Source organism: Pseudopipra pipra, chromosome 1, assembly GCF_036250125.1.
Source record: "Pseudopipra pipra isolate bDixPip1 chromosome 1, bDixPip1.hap1, whole genome shotgun sequence".
Taxonomy (NCBI): domain Eukaryota; kingdom Metazoa; phylum Chordata; class Aves; order Passeriformes; family Pipridae; genus Pseudopipra; species Pseudopipra pipra.
Genome location: NC_087549.1, coordinates 67,577,662 through 67,599,778, shown reverse-complemented (window position 1 = coordinate 67,599,778; position 22,117 = coordinate 67,577,662). Strand labels below are relative to the sequence as shown.

The 22,117-nt window shown below is 40.5% G+C and overlaps 1 protein-coding gene across 5 annotated transcripts in view; it reads right to left on the bottom strand.

The window, feature by feature from the left end:
- GALNT1 (polypeptide N-acetylgalactosaminyltransferase 1) overlaps positions 1-22,117 on the bottom strand; it is a 93,708-nt gene that overhangs the window by 4,292 nt on the left and 67,299 nt on the right. For all 5 annotated transcript variants that reach the window (XM_064660079.1, XM_064660067.1, XM_064660085.1 and 2 more), the window contains 5 exons: positions 18,967-19,174; positions 17,322-17,492; positions 15,819-15,936; positions 7,980-8,160; positions 582-721 (listed from right to left, as the gene is read on the bottom strand). In XM_064660079.1, the coding sequence (XP_064516149.1) occupies positions 582-721; positions 7,980-8,160; positions 15,819-15,936; positions 17,322-17,492; positions 18,967-19,174 (818 nt within the window). The remainder of the gene's footprint in view (positions 1-581; positions 722-7,979; positions 8,161-15,818; positions 15,937-17,321; positions 17,493-18,966; positions 19,175-22,117) is intronic.

Here is a 22,117-nt window from a genome sequence, read left to right as displayed (position 1 = left end):
ACAATTGAGTTTCCAGCCCAAAACTTTCAGAAGTATTAATCCCTGTATTACTCTATAGTAAGCAGGTATGAATATCAAGTCTTCTGATAGTCATACAGCAGCATGAACACCTGCTCTATTTTGCTAAAAGTGTTTTAAACCAAACAGTACAAAATCACCCTAAAACAGGCTCAATATTGAGCTCAACATGACTTGTAGGGGAAGGTAGGTGCCTACTTATTTAGGACAACAAAATTTGTACTACCTTTATAGTCACTTTAAAATGCTAAAGAAAAAAACAGAAATGCCCAGCAAGGCTGAGACATCATTCTGAAGGAATATTTCTGAAGCCTTTCTACATGACATTTTGTACTGTGGTATAAAAAAGGAAAACATTCAAATTACAGTACTGTATACGGAAGTTCAGTTATCTGCCCCACTGATAGGCCAGATTTATCATTTTACAGGTGACAGAACACAGGTGCAAGATACTTGAACTTTGCTGGTGATAACTTGCTTGGACTACTCAGTTTAAAATACAAACAACTTACTGTCCAATGTACTTTATATAGGGAAGATAAATATGAAGGATAAAATCTTACCTCTCCCAGAGAAAAGTAATGGCGTGGAATTTGGGAATCAGGATAAACATTCTCCAGGTACCAGGAGAAAGGCTTGCACTGGAGTTTGCGTCTTAGTCCAAGTCGTGACGATATGTCTCCATAATCAACTTTAGTAACTCCTGTAGAAACAAAGAAAGTTTTATTCAATGGCTGCTAATAAATTTTATATAATACCACTTAAAACAAAAAAACATCAGTATAATATACTACTTCCAGGAAAGACTATCTTTTAAAAACCACCTCTATACAAGTAAGTTTTTGTTTAATATAGCATTATGCTGTTTACACTCAGAGAGGACATAACCATCAAGACCTGTGACTTCTTTTTCCACCTAATTATACAAAAGACAGAATCAGTACATTTGGGCTGTACATGACAATTTCTTACCTGTGGCTTGTGGAACAATTTGAATGCAGTTGCTAACTAAGTTAACAGAGGAGAAAGGCTGAAACCTTTATAGTCACTTCTGCCATTCTACCCCCAATAGTAACTGGGGTGCATATCTACGCAGCTTAGCACAGAAGTCTCTTTCTGTGGAGCATGGAGAATTTAATTTTAATTTATTTCTGTAAGCCAGATACTACCTGCTGGACCCTTCATCATCTATCTAACTGCACAAAGAAGCAGGCAGAAAGCAGCCTTCATACAGGGAACTTAAACCTTTAATAATTCAGTATTTGCACAATATAACCGCAGCATTTGCAGGAAGTATGTTCACCATTATGACTGTTATCATTTTCTTGTGGTATTTTGCTTGCCTTTTTATTCCTTTGCTCCTCATTTATCACAGTGCTCCTTCTTCCTGTATCTCCCCACTCCTTAATAGTTGCTTTAATTCCTTCTGAAAGTGCAAGTCCCATCTGCAGATGGGTTGAGGAAGGTGCTCATGAACAGTAGATATTTTTGCTTCACCAGAATTAAGCACTATTGTAATTAATATTCCAATAATTAGAGTGGGATAATTTTTAGTTTTCAAGCATCAGGTCCTTTTCCTATTTTCCACACCACACTCCATATCTCACAAGTCAAATGCAACACACAACCAAAAAAAACCAAACCAAACAAAAACCCAAACCAAAAAAAGAACAAAACCAAGCCCTAGCAATTTAAATTCCCCTAACAAACCACAAATATGGCTCAACTGGTCACCACAATACAGACCTCCAGGTGCATACATTTTTCAGAAATCCCTCCACTTTAGAGGACTGTGAGTTACCTCTTAAACTGTTGACCTTCGGAAACATAGTTTGAGACATTTCTAAGCTGATATGCTGTGTATTAAATCAACTTGCCAGCAGATGGTGTCTTTCTACTCAATTGAGACAGATAATTGGATAACTTCAGCTACATGTCTGTAACTATCAATAAAAACATTAGTAATTTCAATATTCCAGAAAGAAAAAAATGCTGGCCAGGGGTCCAGGCTTTTTTTTTTGTTGTTGTTGTTGTTGTTGTTGTTAAAGACTTTTTATTAAAGATGCTGGAAAACTACACTGGTAAAGGAATGAATGCAAAGGAAATCCTGTTTTTATAGAATTTCAGAAAATTTCTGTCCAGGCATTCAAGTCACATAAGAAATCCCTAAACCAAATTACACAAGACAAATTTGAAAAAAAAAAAAACACCACAGAAAGCTGTCCTATCTTCACGAAAGTAAATATTTGCTCTACATCAAAAGCAACACTCTCTCAAAAGATGATATAAGTAAGAACAGAAAGATTCAAACCACAGCCAAGTATGGGCTTCCTCATTTTTCAGTGATGAAAAAGCAGCTGATGGATGAAACAGTTACCATGCCATCCTCACAACCTTAGACACAAAACTTATTCAGTTTGCTACACTGACCTCCGGAAAACATCACTGTTAAGGCTTTATCACATCACTGAAGAGAAATAACAGTTACAGTCACAACCATAAATAATTAAATGTAAAGTGAGACTTAATAGCGTACAAGCATGCTGTTTCTTAAAGTAGTTTTAAATGTCACCACATAGAAAGTGCCAGCTGATTCTTTTCTCTGCTGCAATGTATTCCATTAAACCATTTTTATTCTGAAAGATGTTTAAAAAATCCTCTCTGAAGTCAGGTCTGCAGCAAACCATACATTGTCATACAGACTACAATTAGCATCAGGTTAGCAGACAGACTGAAGAGCAGAACAGGCATATTTGCCTTAGGAGTGTCCTCTAATAAGGTTGAATTACTCACTTTCCAAGATTTCTGGTATATTCTCTATGTTACTCAAAACTAGCTTGAGTATTTCTACCCAGTGCAGTGGCAGTTACTTATGAGGAATTTTTTTGGGGGGGAAAAAAAGAATGGAAGAAAACAAGGAAAGCTACAGCAAAGCATAAGGCGTACCAAAAATTAAGTACATTATTCCTCCACAGATCAGTAAAACTGATATATATATATACATATATATACACACACACACACCAGTGACATATGACCTTCTAGTGGTTTTGAACTTTTTTTTCAAAGGCTTGTCAAAAAAAAAAACAACAAAACGAAAACAAAAGACAAAGCATGAACTAGCTCAAATCTTCCTCCCAGGAGAAAATTATGCCAGTCTCTAAAGGTATGTGCATCATGAGGAAGACAGTCCATGCCCACTTGTTCTTTCAAATCTTCGGTTCATTTAAAAAAAAATTAGGAAAAATCATTGAATCACAGAGTGGTTTGTGTTGGAACGGATCTTACAGACCATCTCATTCCAACCCCTCTGCAGTGGGTAGGGACACCTTGCACTGAACTGGGCTGCTCAGAGCCCCATTCCACCTGACCTTGAACACTTCCAGGGATGAGGCATTAATTAATTTAAAATGGTCTTTCCTCACAAAAAAAATCCACACATGTAATGATGTCTATGAGAGAAATACTTGTTTAATTGTCTTTGGCACCTTACATTTAAGCTTCCCATCAGCTGTGTTGCAACAATTCTGCCATCCTCAAAATTTCAACAGCTGAAGATTTGCTTGCCCAAGTTCAATGTGTGGCAATATATTTATGCTAAACTGCTTTCGAAAAAAACCAACAATGCATGATGTTTTCATCATGATTATAAATTGCTCAATCATTTTAAAAAGCACAGTATGGAAACTGTTTCATCTAAATCTAGTCTTCTGATAAAAATCATATAACTTGTTTTTATTTAATATTATGAAACTTGATAAGCAATAATAATTTAAATCCAATTTGAATAGCTACATTCTTTGCATTCTCAATTAATGCTGATAGGGAATAGTAGCTGAATACAAAACCACATGGAATCACTCGGTATGGACTTTGAAAATGGGCTTAGTTACACTGCAAGATGTGGACTCAGTTCCTTCTCTGTCCTCCCTATCAACCATAAATAATGTTATCCATTTCAGTCTGTACATACTGAACCATGGCTTACTGTGGTTGGCTAGAGACTAGTGCACACAGTGATTAGATATGAGGCCTGCTGATCCAGTTTTCATGATAACACACCTATGTCTCTGTATAGATGACTCTTGTTCAGGTAATTCCATAATGCTGTCTTTTCAGGCCTTCTGTATGCCCACTTAGCCCCTGGGCAACAGAAGATGGCTTATGGGGAAACTTTTGGTCAACAATAAAATTAATTTCCATAAAAGCTACACAAGGCTCTACCCAAGATCACTGGAGCTGCTTTTGGGGATGTCTTCAGCTCACTAGCTGGGATTCAAGAGGCTGCTGAATGACAAGGATGAACACTGGACAAGGAATAGGGGGTGTATGTAGGGGTTGGAACCCAGACTCACATGTAGCATGGCAAAATCACAGAGTCTGAAAGTATCCATGCTTCACCTTTAGATTAGGGATATCGACAAATTCTACAGCTGTCAGTTTTTATCATTAATTAGCTAGGAGAAGGTTAAGGGTAGGTAGCTGGGGCAAGCCAGCCTAATGCCTTGCAGCTGCTGCTGCAGAAAGGGGTAGCTTTCCCTTGCTCAGCTTCAGATTCCCACAGTATCCTCTATGATGACACTCATGCTAACTTAACCCATGGGGAGCCAGCCCACAGAACAAATAATCCTAGCAAGTTCAGCAAGTCGTAGAATCAGTTGATGCAGACGAACGATCAGAAAATGATGGGAGGAGAAGCCCTAGTGCCTGCCAAACCAGGACACCTGCCGTGGAAAGCAAGGCACTCTCCCCGCAGCAAGCCGTGAGATTGACATCACCATCTCGTGAATCCTCACCTTGGACAACCCAGTCCTAATATTTTAGCCTGGAGAAAGTGATGAAAGACCAGCACTAGAAATAAAGAAGTGGCAGAGTCCACAGAACAGAATGACTGGAGCTATGAATCAGACTATTCACCTGCACATGCTGGATTTGTTTTCTGGAAGCCAAAGAGGAAATAGTCTGGGAAACAGGGTCCTGCTGTAACACATGATTGCAAGTAAAACTATCGGCTAATGAGAAAGGACTGAAGCTAGAGCAATTACTGCCAGGGAGAATAGCTGTTGGTGCAATGAGACAGGCTTGATTTTGGCTGAGCACAGCTGCAGCAACACGTGCCTGCCCAACCTCCAGCTGTACCTAGACACTCCTAAGCAGAGAGATGGCTTCTAAAATGCATGCAAGCTTAAAACAGACAAGTATCAGTTTCTACGAGGCTATACTTATAAATGAAGAAAAGGATTACTGGCTTACTTTTCAAGAGGGCAGCTTTGCATTTAACTACATTACATCAATAGTAAAAAGTCTCTTGAGTTCCTATCATTCAAGCAGCAAGCCTTTTTATTCCAGACAACACAGATTACATGAAATGGGAAAGCTACTTGAGAATCTTAGGTTTGCTTTCCTGGATGAATCCCTCTGTGATTCACTATCTTAGGAGAACAGAAGAGAAAGTATATAAAGGAAGAAACAAGTGTCTTGTTAGCTAGGCTCAATGATGCTTGTCAGTATATTATCTCATTCAAAATCCAATTTTCTCACCCACATCAACTAATGAGAAAAAACCTGGGTGTTCAGAGGATTGCCTGTTTTTGTTGCTCATCTGCACCCAGGCTTGCAAACCAGCATCAGCTTAAGAATCCTCACTTTGGTCCTTGCAAGAACATGTGACGCTGTCACAGTAATATTGAAAGCACACGTCGTACTAGCAAACAGTTTCACAGGCTGCACGCAGTACTCTGCCTGAGGATTACTAAGCCAGCATTCTGCAAGAACTTTACATCTAAAGTTCTATGTTAGAAGGATATCTGGAAAAGCAGAGTATGGCTAAATGAGGTAAGGTAGCAGAGATTCACTGACTTCCTAAACAACTAATGGCCACAGAGACTTACTGAAACTTTTACTGATGCTATTTGTTGTCAATGGGTAAAATTAGGGTCTGCAACACCCAGCTCAGATTGGAGATAACAGAATAACAAGAATAAGGTGTTTGTGAACTTCCTAAAATAGTAATTCTTGTTAGTTTATATATACTGGCTCTCGCAACTTACATGGATTTGGGGGGTGAGAGGCACGAGTGGCACTGAGTACATTTGTGTGTTCATTCTCTGAACAATAGGTATTCATCATAGCTAAAGAATGACCCACAGTACTAACCATTCTCCTCACAGCCCCAGGCAACAAACCACTTTCAGAATAACCCATCTTATTCAGATACTATATGATCCTATTCTTGAAACACTTGGAAATTCTAGCATTAACTTTCAGTGCACTGTCAATACAGATATGGGTACACAAATGAGATCGTGTGACAGTCAGCAGGTGCAGATGCTCTAAGAGAAGCCTGGCAAGAAGACATCCCTATCCAACAATCATTTAGGCTGCTAGCATACGAACTATGCAGGCATGTATCTCTTGAAAGGAAAGAAAATATACAGTGCAGTTACAGATAATGGCTTAAGTTACTTCCACCATTTCAGAATTTCTACTGTCTTTAGACAATGCATGCATATTCTACAATACTGCAAAGTTATGGAAGTCCTATCAAAAAAATCAATCCTATAAAATTAAAACAGTATAACTCCTTGTAGATTATGCTTACCACATGAAATGGAAGGACTATAGAGATTATATATAAAGTAACAGAGCCGTGTCATGGCTTATCACTAATTTACATTTTTTTAAGAATTAGGTTTTTTTTGGAGTTAGTTGTTCCAGCTATTTTGTACATTTTAAAATCTAGTTTGACATGGATACATAAAGCAATCTTAAACAAAAATGATGGCACCTATTCACATACAACTTTCCTGAATAACTATACAGGTCATGTTTGAATTCATAATGCTGTATTAATTACTAAACAGAGCAGTAACCATAAGATGTTACCTTGCGATTTCACCTCAAAAGCTTTGAGTAGTAGCAAGATATTTTTAATTATAAATCTTACACAGTCTCATTTGAGTAATGCATTCTTTTAAGACAAAAACTCACCCTAAATCCACAGTCAGTTGCTCTAACAAGCATTCTTAAAACCCATAATCTCAAATTTGACACTCCTCAGACTCATAATACACTGTATTACAGCTTTCAAATTTCAATACTAATGCAAGTTTAATACACAACTCACAAGGAAATACTGGCTTTAAAGAAATCTCTTTGGAAAAGCAGATGTGGCATACAGAACTACCACTTAGTATTTAAAGTCAAATATCTCTGATGTCGTAAGTATTTAGAAAGGTTGTCTGTTGCCATCCAAAGTTTGTTTGTCGTTTTATACAACGACAAAAATATCCTGTAGTAGAAAGTAATAATTCAATATTTCATAGGCTTTCTTTCTTTTCCTGATATTTTTTTCAGAAAGTTTCAAGTTCATAGGAAATTTGCTCTCATATTTTATATCCTCTAGTTTTGTTAAAATCGACTTTAAGAAACATAATAAATATCATCAAGCATATTGGCTACTTGTCCCTATCCTCTTGATAGTGAAGTGCAAATTCTACCAGGACAGAAGATGTTAACTTTTGCCACTCCTGGTAATGGGTTTCACTTAAATCACATCTGATCTATTCAACCTGGAATGTCTATAACACAGAAGCCAGAGGCAAAATTTCAACCTATTATGATATGTATTTGGATGGCTAGTTTTCAGCACTACAGTTGAGCTTTTCGACGCTCCACTGAACTTTAATTCTATTGCACAGGAAGCTCATTCATAAATCATGATGTTTAAAAAAAAAGAAAAAAACGACAATAAACTCAACCAAACAAACCAAACCTTCAGGGCACATCTCTGCCTAACAAAACTATTTTTTAATTAAGATCTTCCTTTTTGTACATCTTATGTGAGTTCTGTCTTAAGAACTTCAAAGTAATAACATTTTTATATAAATAGCTCATGTTATTTCCCAGTAGTAACATTTTAATTCTTAATAAGTATTTCTCATAACCAAAGACCTGCTTACCTGGGGAAATGATATAAAAAAAGTTTTTGAATTCATCCATCCAGACTTCTGCAAGGCGCCTGTTATTTTTGTTGATTATCTGCCCTGTACCTCCTGGAAAAGTGTACGGTGTTGCTTTTCTGAATACATGCCCAACATGTGAACAAGTCACAATTTCCAAAGTGCCACCACACTGCCAGATCTGGAAGTGATAGAACAATTATTCCATAGTTACAAACTGTCAAAAAAAAAGTTTAAAAATATTAAGCACGTGCTTCTGTTCAAGTTGGGAAAACAACATTAGTTGTGGTCTAGAACAAATACATACTTCATGGAAGAGAACTGCACATTTTTTCCCGCTCAACAGCTAAAGATACACACAAGCCTAAGCAAGGCAGCATAAGTAAGTATTTCAGCCCTCACAGCAATGACACATCAGCAAGAGGTTACTTTAGAGAACTGGGCGAGCTGACCGCAAAGGAAGGAAAAGGCTCATATGAATCACAGGAACTAACAGGTGTCCAAAAAAGTACATTACAAAATAGAATCTCCATGCAAAAGAACGCATACACTTCTCATGGAAAGTTTCTGAAAATATTTTCAGTTTTGTTTTGTGTCCTAGTTAGGACAGCTGAAGACCAGTTCATCATGGTGGGTGTAACCCAAAACTGTGTATTCTATAGCCTTCCATGCCATTTCCCAGAAACTAGACTATTGTTGTCAATAGACTATTCGCACCCTCTGCCCATAGAGCCTGACTCCTCAGGCTACAAACTAGGTGTTAAGAGGCCTGTGAGATAGGAGGATGCTCTTGTCCTCACACCTTTTGTGGAACTCCCCGCCCTGAGGGAAGCACTGAGCATTCCTGCCTGAACTGGAGGATATATAATCTTGGAGTTTTGGAACATTTTTCAACCACTCTGTGGGATCCAGAGAAAGACTGCAGCTCATCGCTCTCAACCAGACTTAGACCACCCTCAACTGGACTGCAACAGCTTTTTTTTTCCCCAGCATCTCACTGCAATCACCACTTTTGACCAGATTGCAACCGCTCTCCCACCAGCAGGTTCTTCCCCTCTCCCTTTACTTTGGACTCAAGCGGGGCCCAAGGAACACCACTTTGTTCATGCCCCAGGGTACTGGGTTATACATTTGGGTTTTGTGGGTTAAAACCAATTGTTTGTTTGTATGATTGTACTTACTGTATTATTTTAGTAAATTGTTATTCTGACTTATAATCTCTCCTTTGAGTTGAGTTCATTTCCCCTGCTGGTTAACTCTAAACCAGCACATTATTGGCGCCCAACGTGGGGCAGAGAGAGAGAAGTCAGAATCACAATTTCATTTTTAAGCATTTGTCTATTTGGATATAGAAACTCCCTGATCACCATGTTGTTTGATGCATTCACATGGATGTTGTATTTGAGCCTGTTCATATTTCCACAGATGGGGTATTATTTGCCTGTTTTGATGCTCTCTTTAAGACCAGGGAGAGGGATCCAAATTGCTCTATTAGTATATTATGTTTATGTCATTCTAACATCAGAAGCAATGAGTTTCATTGTAAATGTGTATTCAGTCCTGTTTGCCTGTCCTGGTTTGGGTTGCTACCTCTGGGGCCTCATTAAAAATCGTACCCAGCCTTTTGGGGGAACAGGGGGGGATGGTTGTTTCCAGCTTCTCACCTCCTTCTTCCCCTTCAGACCTGCTACAACAGTTTTTGAAAATATTGAGTTCCCTTTTGATGTTAAGGACAGCATAATGTTATTGTTAGTGTTGCTCTGTCTGCTCTGTACTGTGTACACCATGTTTAGGGTCAGAACAGGGCCTTCTAGGGAGGTTGTTTGGACACCTGCCCTGGGAGCAGATAATGCTGAGTGGCACGGGAAGTGGGAGGACATCAGCCAGTATTTGGAGAAGTTTTCTCCTCCAATGATCTGGAAATTCACCCCTGAACAACTGCAGGATCCTGTTAGCATGATAAGACTGGTGAAGGGAAAATGCTCTGGCAGCTCCAGAGATGGCCAGCTCACAGCAACCTGCTGGGCCCTGGCCACTGCCTACCGGGCACTGCTTGACATGGTACAGCACTGTCAGGGGGAGGAGAGAAGGACCAAATCCACAGGCACCACGTCCACCCAAACCACAGCTGAGTCAGAGGGAGAAAGAAATGGATCAACTGTCACCGTGTCCACACAAACCATCGAGGAGCCAGAAGAACCACCAGAACCAATAGCAGTCGCCCCTGTCCAGAAAAGGAAATCAAAGACTAAATCAGTCCGTATAGCAAATGATGATGAAGAGGCAGGACCTTCACATCCACCGGAGGAGACAGAGCCAGAAATAATCACTCGGTCCCTATCCCTGGGTGAGCTACGTGAGCTCCGGAGAGAGTTCACACGACAGGCAAACGAGTCCATTCTGACCTGGCTGCTCCGAATCTGGGATGCCGCAGCTAACGATACAATCCTAGATGGGAGTGAAGCCAGACAGCTGGGATCCCTGTCTCGAGATGTAGTCATTGATCAGGGGATTGGAAGGAGGCAGGAAACTCTCAGCCTCTGGCGGCGACTGTTGTCCAGTGTGAGGGAGAGATACCTTTGCAAGGAGGACCTCCACGTACAGCAAGGACAGTGGAACACGATGGAACAAGGTATCCGGTGCTTAAGGGAGTTAGCTGTACTGGAGATAATCTTTTCAGAGGATGAAAGATTCCCTAAGAGTCCAGATGGTGTACAGTGTACCTCCCAGATGTGGTTAAAGTTTGCACGACTTGGGCCAGAAATGTATTCCCGCTACTTAGCAACGCTGCAATGGAGGGAGGGAGAGGACAAGGTGGGAGCATTGGTCAGTAAACTCAGGATTTATGAAGACACTGTCACCGCCCCATTACGAGCCCACGTCTCATCTGTGGAAACCAAACTGGCTGAACACGTCCGAAGCCTGGAAGAGAAAATTGAAGAGGGACACCAGAAGCTAAGAGAAGAAATTAAGGAAGGGATTTTCCATATCTCGCCAGGACAAACAAGAGTCTCTGCTATTAGGAGCCAGCGTCCCCCAGCTAAGGAGAGAAGGTACACTCCACGTGGCGATCTATGGTTTTACCTCCGTGAGCACGGAGAAGATATGAGGAAGTGGGATGGGAAACCCACCCCTTCCTTAGCAGCCCGGGTACGTGAACTGAAAAGAGGAACAAATACCATAAAGAACTCTTCAAGGGTAAACGTTGCTCCAGTCTCTCGTGGGCAAGACTCCAGACGATACAGGAATGATGATACGTCTGATCCTCTTGAAGGGACCTCCAGGTCATACCCACAAGAAGAGCACAATGAGTACCATGACCAGGACTAGGGGTGCCCTGCCTCTAGCCAGGTAGAGGAGAGGGACAATCGAGTCTATTGGACTGTGTGGATTCGGTGGCCTGGCACATCAGAGCCACGAAGATATAAGGCCTTAGTGGACACCGGCGCACAATGTACTTTGATGCCATCAAGATACATAGGGGCAGAATCCATCTCCATTTCTGGGGGTGACAGGGGGATCCCAACAGCTGACTGTACTGGAAGCTGAAGTGAGCCTGACTGGGAAGGAATGGCACAGACACCCCATCGTGACTGGCCCAGAGGCCCCGTGCATCCTTGGCATAGATTACCTGAGGAGTGGGTATTTCAAAGACCCAAAAGGACTTCGTTGGGCTTTCGGCATAGCTGCTGTGGAGACGGAGGAAATTAGACAGTTGAACACCTTGCCTGGTCTCTCAGAGGACCCCTCTGCTGTCGGACTGCTGAAGGTTGAAGAACAATTGGTACCGATAGCCACAGCAACAGTGCACCGTCGGCAATACCGCACCGACCGAGACTCTGTGACCCCTATACATAAGATGATCCGTGAACTGGAGACCCAGGGGGTGGTCAGCAAGACTCGCTCACCCTTTAATAGCCCTATATGGCCAGTGCGTAAGTCCAGCGGAGAGTGGAGGCTGACGGTGGATTACCGTGGACTCAATGAAGTCACACCACCCCTGAGTGCTGCTGTGCCGGACATGCTGGAGCTCCAGTATGAGCTGGAGTCCAAGGAAGCCAAGTGGTATGCCACCATTGACATTGCCAATGCCTTTTTCTCCATTCCTTTGGCAGCGGAGTGCAGGCCACAATTTGCTTTCACTTGGAGAGGTGTGCAGTACACCTGGAATCGACTGCCTCAGGGGTGGAAACACAGTCCCAGCATTTGCCATGGACTGATCCAGACCGCACTGGAAAAGGGTGAGGCTCCAGAGCACCTACAGTACATTGACGACATCATTGTATGGGGGAACACAGCGGGCGAAGTCTTCGAGAAAGGAGAGAAAATAATCCAGATTCTCCTAAGAGCCGGTTTTGCCATTAAACGGAGTAAGGTCAAGGGACCTGCTCAGGAAATTCAGTTCCTAGGAGTGAAGTGGCAAGATGGACGCCGTCTAATTCCAATGGAGGTGATTAACAAAATAGCAGCCATGTCCCCACCAACCAGCAAGAAGGAAACACAGGCTTTCCTAGGCGCTGTGGGCTTTTGGAGGATGCATATCCCCGAGTATAGTCAGATTGTAAGCCCTCTCTACCTTGTGACACGGAAGAAAAATGATTTCCAGTGGGGGCCCGAACAACAACAAGCCTTTGAACAAATTAAACAGGAGATTGCCCATGCGGTAGCCCTTGGGCCAGTAAGGACAGGACAGGACGTGAAGAACGTGCTCTACACCGCAGCCGGGGAGAATGGCCCTTCCTGGAGCCTCTGGCAGAAAGTGCCTGGGGAGACCCGAGGACGACCGCTGGGATTCTGGAGTCGGGGATACAAAGGATCTGAAGCCAGCTATACACCAACTGAAAAAGAGATCCTGGCTGCCTATGAAGGAGTTCGAGCTGCCTCAGAAGTAATCGGCACCGAAGCGCAGCTCCTCCTGGCACCCCGACTACCAGTGCTGGGCTGGATGTTCAAGGGAAGAGTTCCTTCCACACATCATGCTACCGATGCTACGTGGAGTAAGTGGATAGCTCTGATCACGCAGCGAACCCGGATAGGAAATCCTAATCGCCCTGGGATTCTGGAAATTATCACCAATTGGCCCGAAGGTGAGAGTTTCGGACTATCCTCTGAAGAAGAGGAGGAGAAGGTGACACGGGCTGAGGAGGCCCCACCATATGACAAGCTACCAGCAGAGGAAAGGCGATATGTGCTCTTCACGGATGGCTCCTGCCGCATTGTAGGGACAAACCGAAAATGGAAGGCAGCTGTATGGAGTCCCACACGGCGAGTTGCAGAAGCGACCGAAGGACAAGGTGGGTCAAGTCAGTTTGCAGAGCTTAAAGCCGTTCAGTTGGCTTTGGATATAGCTGAACGAGAGAAGTGGCCAAGACTCTATCTCTACACTGACTCATGGATGGTGGCCAATGCTCTGTGGGGATGGCTGGAGCGATGGAAAAAGGCCAACTGGCAACGCCAAGGGAAACCCATCTGGGCAGCGGAGATGTGGCAGGACATCGCTGGCCGGGTAGAGAAGCTGAGCGTGAAGGTCCGTCACGTAGACGCTCATGTAGGCAAGAAACGGGCTAATGAGGAGCATCGTAACAACGAGCAGGCAGACCGAGCTGCCAGGATTAAAGTGTCTCAGGTAGATCTGGATTGGCAGCACAAAGGAGAATTATTTCTGGCTCGATGGGCCCATGACGCCTCCGGTCACCAGGGGAGAGATGCAACATACAGATGGGCTCGTGACCGAGGGGTGGACTTAACCAAGGACATTGTCTCACAGGTCATCCATGACTGTGAGACGTGTGCTGCCATCAAGCAGGCCAAGCGGGTGAAGCCTCTGTGGTATGGTGGACGGTGGTCGAAGTACAGGTATGGGGAAGCCTGGCAAGTTGACTACATCACGCTCCCCAAAACCCGCCAAGGCAAGCACTACGTACTGACCATGGTAGAAGGAAGTACTGGATGGTTGGAGACATACCCCGTGCCTCATGCCACTGCCCGGAATACCATCCTGGGCCTTGAAAAACAAGTCCTGTGGCGACACGGCACCCCGGAGAGAATTGAGTCTGATAATGGGACCCATTTCAAGAATGGCCTCGTAAACACCTGGGCCAAAGAGCACGGCATTGAGTGGGTGTATCATATCCCCTACCATGCACCAGCTGCTGGAAAAGTTGAGCGGTGCAACGGACTGCTGAAAACCACCCTGAAGGCACTGTGTGGGGAGACTCTCAAACACTGGGAGCTGCATTTAGCAAAGGCCACCTGGTTGGTCAACACCCGAGGCTCCATCAATCGAGCTGGCCCTGCCCAATCAGAACTTTTGCGTACTGTAGATGGAGATAAAGTCCCCGTGGTACATATGAGAGGAATGTTAGGGAAGACTGTTTGGATTAGTCCCACCTCAAGCAAAGGCAAACCCATCCGAGGGATTGTTTTTGCTCAAGGACCTGGTTCCACCTTGTGGGTAATGCAAAAAGATGGGGAGACACGTTGTGTACCACAAGGGGACCTAATTTTGAGTGAGAATGGTCTGTAATGTTTCATTGTATATATATATATATATATGTATATAGTTTTAAAGGGATATAGTTTTTAAAGGGGGTTAATCTGGGCATGACATGGATGGCATAGAATAAGGGGTGGATAATGTCCTAGTTAGGACAGCTGAAGACCAGTTCATCATGGTGGGTGTAACCCAAAACTGTGTATTCTATAGCCTTCCATGCCATTTCCCAGAAACTAGACTATTGTTGTCAATAGACTATTCGCACCCTCTGCCCATAGAGCCTGACTCCTCAGGCTACAAACTAGGTGTTAAGAGGCCTGTGAGATAGGAGGATGCTCTTGTCCTCACACCTTTTGTGGAACTCCCCGCCCTGAGGGAAGCACTGAGCATTCCTGCCTGAACTGGAGGATATATAATCTTGGAGTTTTGGAACATTTTTCAACCACTCTGTGGGATCCAGAGAAAGACTGCAGCTCATCGCTCTCAACCAGACTTAGACCACCCTCAACTGGACTGCAACAGCTTTTTTTTTCCCCAGCATCTCACTGCAATCACCACTTTTGACCAGATTGCAACCGCTCTCCCACCAGCAGGTTCTTCCCCTCTCCCTTTACTTTGGACTCAAGCGGGGCCCAAGGAACACCACTTTGTTCATGCCCCAGGGTACTGGGTTATACATTTGGGTTTTGTGGGTTAAAACCAATTGTTTGTTTGTATGATTGTACTTACTGTATTATTTTAGTAAATTGTTATTCTGACTTATAATCTCTCCTTTGAGTTGAGTTCATTTCCCCTGCTGGTTAACTCTAAACCAGCACATTTTGGACCTTGAAAAATGGCAGATTCAGAAAGCTGAAGTACTTCAGAAGTTTCTCCCTATATACTCTGAGCTGATAAGTAAAGTGAAAGGGAAATGGTGCTATATGGCAGGAACAAAAATGAAAACAACAGTGATTAGGTCCACATTACAAGAACACATGCAATCATTAAGTCATTAAGGAGCAAGAAGAGCAGGTTTGTAACAGAGGCGCTCACATTTCATTGACACACTAAACTGCACTGATGAATCACCATTAACTGAAGCTCCCCCCCTAGCTTTTCTAACTGAACTCCTTTTAACACACACACACATTTATTCTTCAGAATGATCATCTCAGTGTTTTAATCACAAAGCTCTACCATGCATTTTTCACTGACAGATAAAATCTTTGCTTATCTCCACTGGAGGGAAGGGAAGTGCTAACTGCAGCAGAAGAGGACACTGATGCAGGCAGCAGATCTGTATTTTACAGAACTCAACATGCACTGTCCTGAGTAACAAAACACTGCAGAGTTTTACCTACCCTGAAGGAAATTTCTAAGTTTTCTCCACCCCAAATATCCATTCCAGCATCATATGTTCCAATTTCCTGAAAGTAATCTCTGTCTATTGAAAAAAGACCTCCTGCCATTGTAGGTGTCCTAGGGGAGGGAAAAAAAAAGTGCACCAATCACTATGAAAACATATACTTAAATACATTTCACATTTACACTTACAAAATACATGTTTATTTACTGAGTTCCTAACATTACTTCTCTGTAAGCTTCCATTCAAACTCAGTTATCATTGAGGTACTTGCTAGCTCAAAATTTTCCAGAGATGGAACTAGTGACAGTTGTCCTTATATTCCCACTTCAGACTGGAGTCCGGATAGAGAAACAGCCCCTAGAAAGCTGCTGTCATTCCTGAAAAAGACTTCTGCCTCCACTGCTGGTAACACACAAAGGAAACCAGTTTCACACAGGAAAATCATAATTCTGGCTACTGTGCTTGAAAAAGTTATGGGAGACTATGAAGTGGCCTGCTTGCTTTCACTATTACTGCTTCATACAAGAAAATTGTACCGTCAGGGCTACATCCAGATTTTCCTTTCAAATTTGTTACCGGTAGAAAAAAAATAAAACAGTGCTAGTAGTTTCTCAGAGCTTTAGAACCATCTCTCAAATTTCATCTTTTTTAGACAACAAATACACAGTAAGTAAATTATATATTAGGCTGATGACATAACTTTGTAGTTCAATTATTTACACTTTTAGCCTAAATGATTTTATATTACTAGCTATTCTCCTGTAACGTTTTTGTTTTTTTCTGAAAGATACATAATATACAAGCTAGGTCACAATCTAACTAAAAATTTATATGTCTTTTCCCCCTCCTAAAAAGGAAACTGGGGGAGGGGAGTAGTACAACTAGCCATATCCTGAGAAGACCTCTCAATTTCTTGATTTAAAGACAAACAAACCAGTAAAGGCCATATCTTCAGCTTTATGGGAAGTAAATATGGCCCACTTTACAAAACAGCAAGGGTAGAAAAATGTATGTTTGCAACTGTTAAAAGGTACACATTACACACAGGTTATCTTTCTCTTTACCTTTGTCATAAACCTACATGACATGGAAGTATAAATGAATGCATATACACAAATATAAACACACACATGCCAAAAATTAATGTATCTTTTCAAAATACTATTTACTTTGTTGGAATAAAAGGTTCAATTAAAAAATAAAAATAAGCTTTGTTAAAACCTGTGCATCATTATAAAAACTAGCTAAAAGCTAGTAATTCTGCAGTAATTAACATGCAACTTAGAAATACTTTCAAAGTGACAAGTTGATTGCTTCTTTTATTGCTACCAAAAACTAGCGACAATCAATCCATGTAAAAACTTTTATATTGTTCCTTCAACCAGACAAAAAAAGATGCTACAATGCTTAACTAAGTACAATAACCTCAAGTACTTAGTTACAAGTTTAATCTAGAAAGGATATGAAAATCTTAACCAACAGAATAATTTCTTGTTACCTAACAGGAAGGGTTCGATCCCCTTTCCGTCGATCCATCTCTCTCTGAGGAACAGGATACCAACGAAAATTCAACTTCCAGTTGAACCCACCATAGGTCATGTCAGAACCTGCCATATATTCGAAGGTGTCATCACTGATTACATCAATGATGGGACACACTACTGTCCTCCTAGGAAAAGGGAAAAACCACATCCTATTAATTAAAGTGTCAAAAAAGATGGTTTGTTGTTTTGTTGTTGGTTTCGTTTTCGGTTTTTTTATTAAATATTGTTTTTAACACATATGGTTTAAATTTTCATTTGCCATCTCTTAGCAACAGTACTCAATAAATTATTACCAGGAAACATTCTCACATTCTGTCTTGCTAATTAGAGTTAATTCATATACAGGAAAATGTGTTTTTCTGATACAATTTTGGCAATGCCAGATCTTTTTTTAATTGTATTTGCGTCATTATCAGCAATAAATATTCATTCCTCTTCAGATGGAATTATTGATCCCAGCTTTCTCATTGCTCCATAGAGATTGGGCAGAAAACAAGAGGTTCTTGTTTCTAGTTGCGTGGTCACAGTAACTTGCATGTTTTGAAATTAAAACTTGGACATTAACTCTGGGGAAGTATTCTTATGCACCCGCAGGACTAAGAAATGATAGTCATTGCTAACAAAGTATAACTACTGCATCAAAGTTGACAGAAAGTGGTCTCTCATGGGAAGCTCTGTAAAAAAATTCTGGGGTTGGTTGCAACTGAATTTAAAGGACTTAAGTTTGAGGCATTTGCCCAAATTGTAACAACATATATATATTTTAGTCTCACAGAAAGTGTATTAATGATAATTTAAAGTTTAGTACTTTGTCTTAGCACAGTGCTGAACAAAAATTCTTCATTACTTGTAGCTTATCCATCATGTAACACTATATTTTGTAACATCAAATTTTAAGTGATTTTTACCTATAACCATAGGGACTAAATAGAGATCTGAACACCATACTTAATAGCTATTCTATTTAATATGCTGTCTTCTAACAGACTAGTGTGCAACTACAGCTACTGCTCGGATATAAAATTGTTTTATAAAGCAGACCATTCTCTCACTGTTCCCCTCAATACAATTTCTATCACACAATCATGGGAGTAGATGAACATGATTTCAGTAATTATTCTATCTGTAAAAAATACAGCCCAGAAGACCAAGACACAGCACATATTTCCACAATCAAAACCATTATGAAACAAAGAAATTGCAACGAGAACCTGAAAACAGTAAACCTGACAGTTCTTGCTCACACTGTTGGTGTTAAATGAGATCAGGGCTCCATTTCTTCTTCAAAAATATCTACCCAAATTCATGAAAGAATGGGCCAGGCTGCAGACTGACCTCAAATTCCCTTGGTTTCTCAACTCCATTCATGCTCAGGATTCCTGCTATTTAACACATTATTCCATGCATTCCAATATAGACTTCACTTGAAACAGAGTTTTACTTTTAAAGAAGTTTACCTGTATTAGCCTTTTATCCTTACAACAATGAGAATTTATTCAACCCTTCAGAAAGTAGACTGCTTGTAGACTATTTTGTAATACTTGGAAGATTTCTTAACAACCAAAAAGACCCAACGTGGGTGAATAGATAGATAATTACCTGTCAGCTTTGATCCTTGCCAGCAGAGGTTCAAGCCAGCCTACTGTACATTCACAATGAGCATCTAAGAAGGTGATGACCTGGCCTTTAGAAGCAGCAGCCCCCTTTAATCTTGCTCTAATCAATCCAGAACGCTGTTCCATTCGAATCACATGAACAGGTACTTTTAATTTTTTCACATAACTCTCCAGAGGTCTTTTCAAGAAGTCTGCAAAGAATGATCGAAACCATGAAAACTGTTGGTTATGTAATTTTTTTTTATCACAAAGAGACTTGAATTAAGAGACATTTCCTCATTTCTTTTCTACTGTTTTCTTGCTTTCTCAGCTAGTTTCCTCTGCTGCTTATTCTACACTTCCCAATATGCCCTTCCACACTTCCAAGTGCTTCACTTGATAGCACAGAAAGTTCTTTCTCCTCTTTATTTCTTCATTATGTAAAACACAACAATGAAGAGAAGGTAGAATGCTTATGAAAAATCCAGATGGGATAGGCAAGTTTTTACAATGGAAAAGATGTGACTCATATTCAAAAACACATGCGTAAGTGCTCTTGGACATAACGTTTCTCTACCAAGAAAATACAGAAATGATTTGACTAGCTGAACATAATTAATTGCTTCCTAAGTTACAGTAATGTAACTTACAGATAATTTCTTTATCAGGAGTTTAAAGCATGATCAAAATAATTTTTGAACTATGCTTTCTCTAGGGTTTTCTGGCTCACATTTTTTCTACGAAATTATCACTATAACATCTAAAAAATGCTCCTAGAATCAGCTATACATAAATCAATATCTGTAACACCAACAAATCTCAATTTATCTGAGGAACAAATTATTCAGAATAGAACAGTCATAACTGACTGCCATACGCCTAGAGACTCAAAATTACTTGCATTGCAAAGACCTATTGTGCTATGATGAACGTCAAAGGAAGAATAAACAGTTGAGGGAGAATGCAATTGACAGTCACAGAAACAGGCTTCTGCAATACTTTGCAGATTTCAAATCTGTATAAAAGGCAAAGTTGTCTTATACAACAGCTACGGAATATATTAGGTTATACACTCAAAGCACACAGGAGTTGTACTACAACAGTGCAAAGCATAAGGCATTTTTAAGTACCTCATACAAGAATAAGTGTGACACTGGAGGAGGGGAAAAAAGCACGGTATGAACTCTTAGTGGCTGTTTTGTAAATCTCAAGAGGCAGGGCTGACCTGAGGGTGATTACCACTCCTTACCACTGCTCCGGATGAATGAGTCCCAATTGCCTCCTAATTTTTTTTCTGTGCATTGTTGGACTGTCACTAAAACCCACAGAAATAAGTTCTGACACATCTTGAAAGCTGAACTGTGCTAAAAGTGCATAAGAAGTTGATACATCTTAAATATTTGTTTCCAGAGAAACTCAAAGCAAGTTAGATCTTATTTTGCATATTAACAGAGACTCAAATGTAAAAATGTTTATTAGTACAAACCAAGTGTACATGTCTGAACATTTTGCAGGGCTTATGGGGTTGAGCACAGAGATCATTTAGCTGACTGAGACTGTAGCATCTCTTTACATTGTAGCTTTCCAAAGCCACTAACTTAAAAGAACTAGTGTCATGGTAATGTTGTATAGGGCTTCCATGATATACACAAAGAGAGTGTGCAGCATTTCTCTCTATGCTAACCATATGATGAGCAAGTCACACAAATCAACATGTTTCTCTGCAGATTTCAGGTGTAGTACTGATAAGCCTTTAAAGTAGTTCTAACCACGTCAAAGCTGAATGAATGAATTTGGGCTGTGACAATGCTTCTTGAATGTAGTTACATTAACATAACGGTAAAATTCTGAAAGGAGGAAGAGAGAAAGATTTCAATAATACAACGGCAGCCAGTCAAGAACTACTATACAACACAAATTTACATTACAGAAAGTCATAGTCAATATTGCATACAAAAATCTTAAGTCCTACCTTCATCTTCCCTGTAAAGTGTTTAAAATTTCTATTTATCAAGTACTTTTCAACTTTCTCTGCTCTCAGAAACAATCACAGATGTGTGCAGTGTTTTTGCGGTGGAGGAAATAAGGTTAAGAACAGCCCGTCTCCCACGTTTAACCATGTCCATATGAACTACCACTTTGTTCAAAACTTCAGAAGGGACTATTCCCAGAAACAAAGCAACGTGACAGACCTTCAGTAACCATGCCCTTAAAATATTACTATAATTTCAGCAAAATAAGCAAAAAGATAGAGCTTGATGTCTCATCCCTACAAAAGCATGATAAATAAAACTCAGGCATCAAGATTTCTGAAGTTCCTCTGCTACCAGCAATTAAGGTTAAATGCTCAAATCTAAACAGCTATTTTCCCTCCAGAACACCCTCTCTAAAAGCATAAACATCCCTCACAAATTTCTCCCTTTTCTTCCAGTAGTAGAAGTCTAGCTTTTTGGATTAATCATACATCCAGAAAACAGTAACAGTTTCTTGTACGGTAAGACCCTTTTTCCTCTTAAAGAAAAAAGTAAGTATTTGACTAGTCTTTTAGTGTATGTAATACATTTTGGCCTAGAAGAAAAGAAACATCAGGATCAAGCTGTAGAATTATTTTCTATGCAGGCTTATTGTAATGGTTTTATTTATACTAAATTCTATATTAATTTCTACTAAATTCTATATTAAACACTGAAATGAGAAGTTCTATGGATTACATAGGCAGTTGCCTATGAGTGACCCAGGATGACGAGTGAGTATTTTTTAGCATTGCTTCATACACTTCCAACAGAGTGAGGTTTGATAATATTAAAAAACCCACACATATAAACATACACATGATACTTCTACGTGGAAACAATAATAATTCATGTATTTTCAGAGGTATAACTGTAACTCTTTGTGGTAGATATTCTTTTCAACCTTTTTCTCTATCAAAAGGGTGCATAATTTTACCTAGGACTACGGATAGTTTAAAGAGCAGTAGCAGAAAGAATGTCAAAAAAGCAAATATATTCAGTTCAAGTCAAGTAAGTGTGTTAGTTGAAAAATACCTTGCCAATTCTATTACCGAGTCACCTTGATATGAAAATAAATGAAAAATTTAGTTTCAAACTTTTTTTATTAAACTACAATAAAAACCAGATTTATCACATACAAGC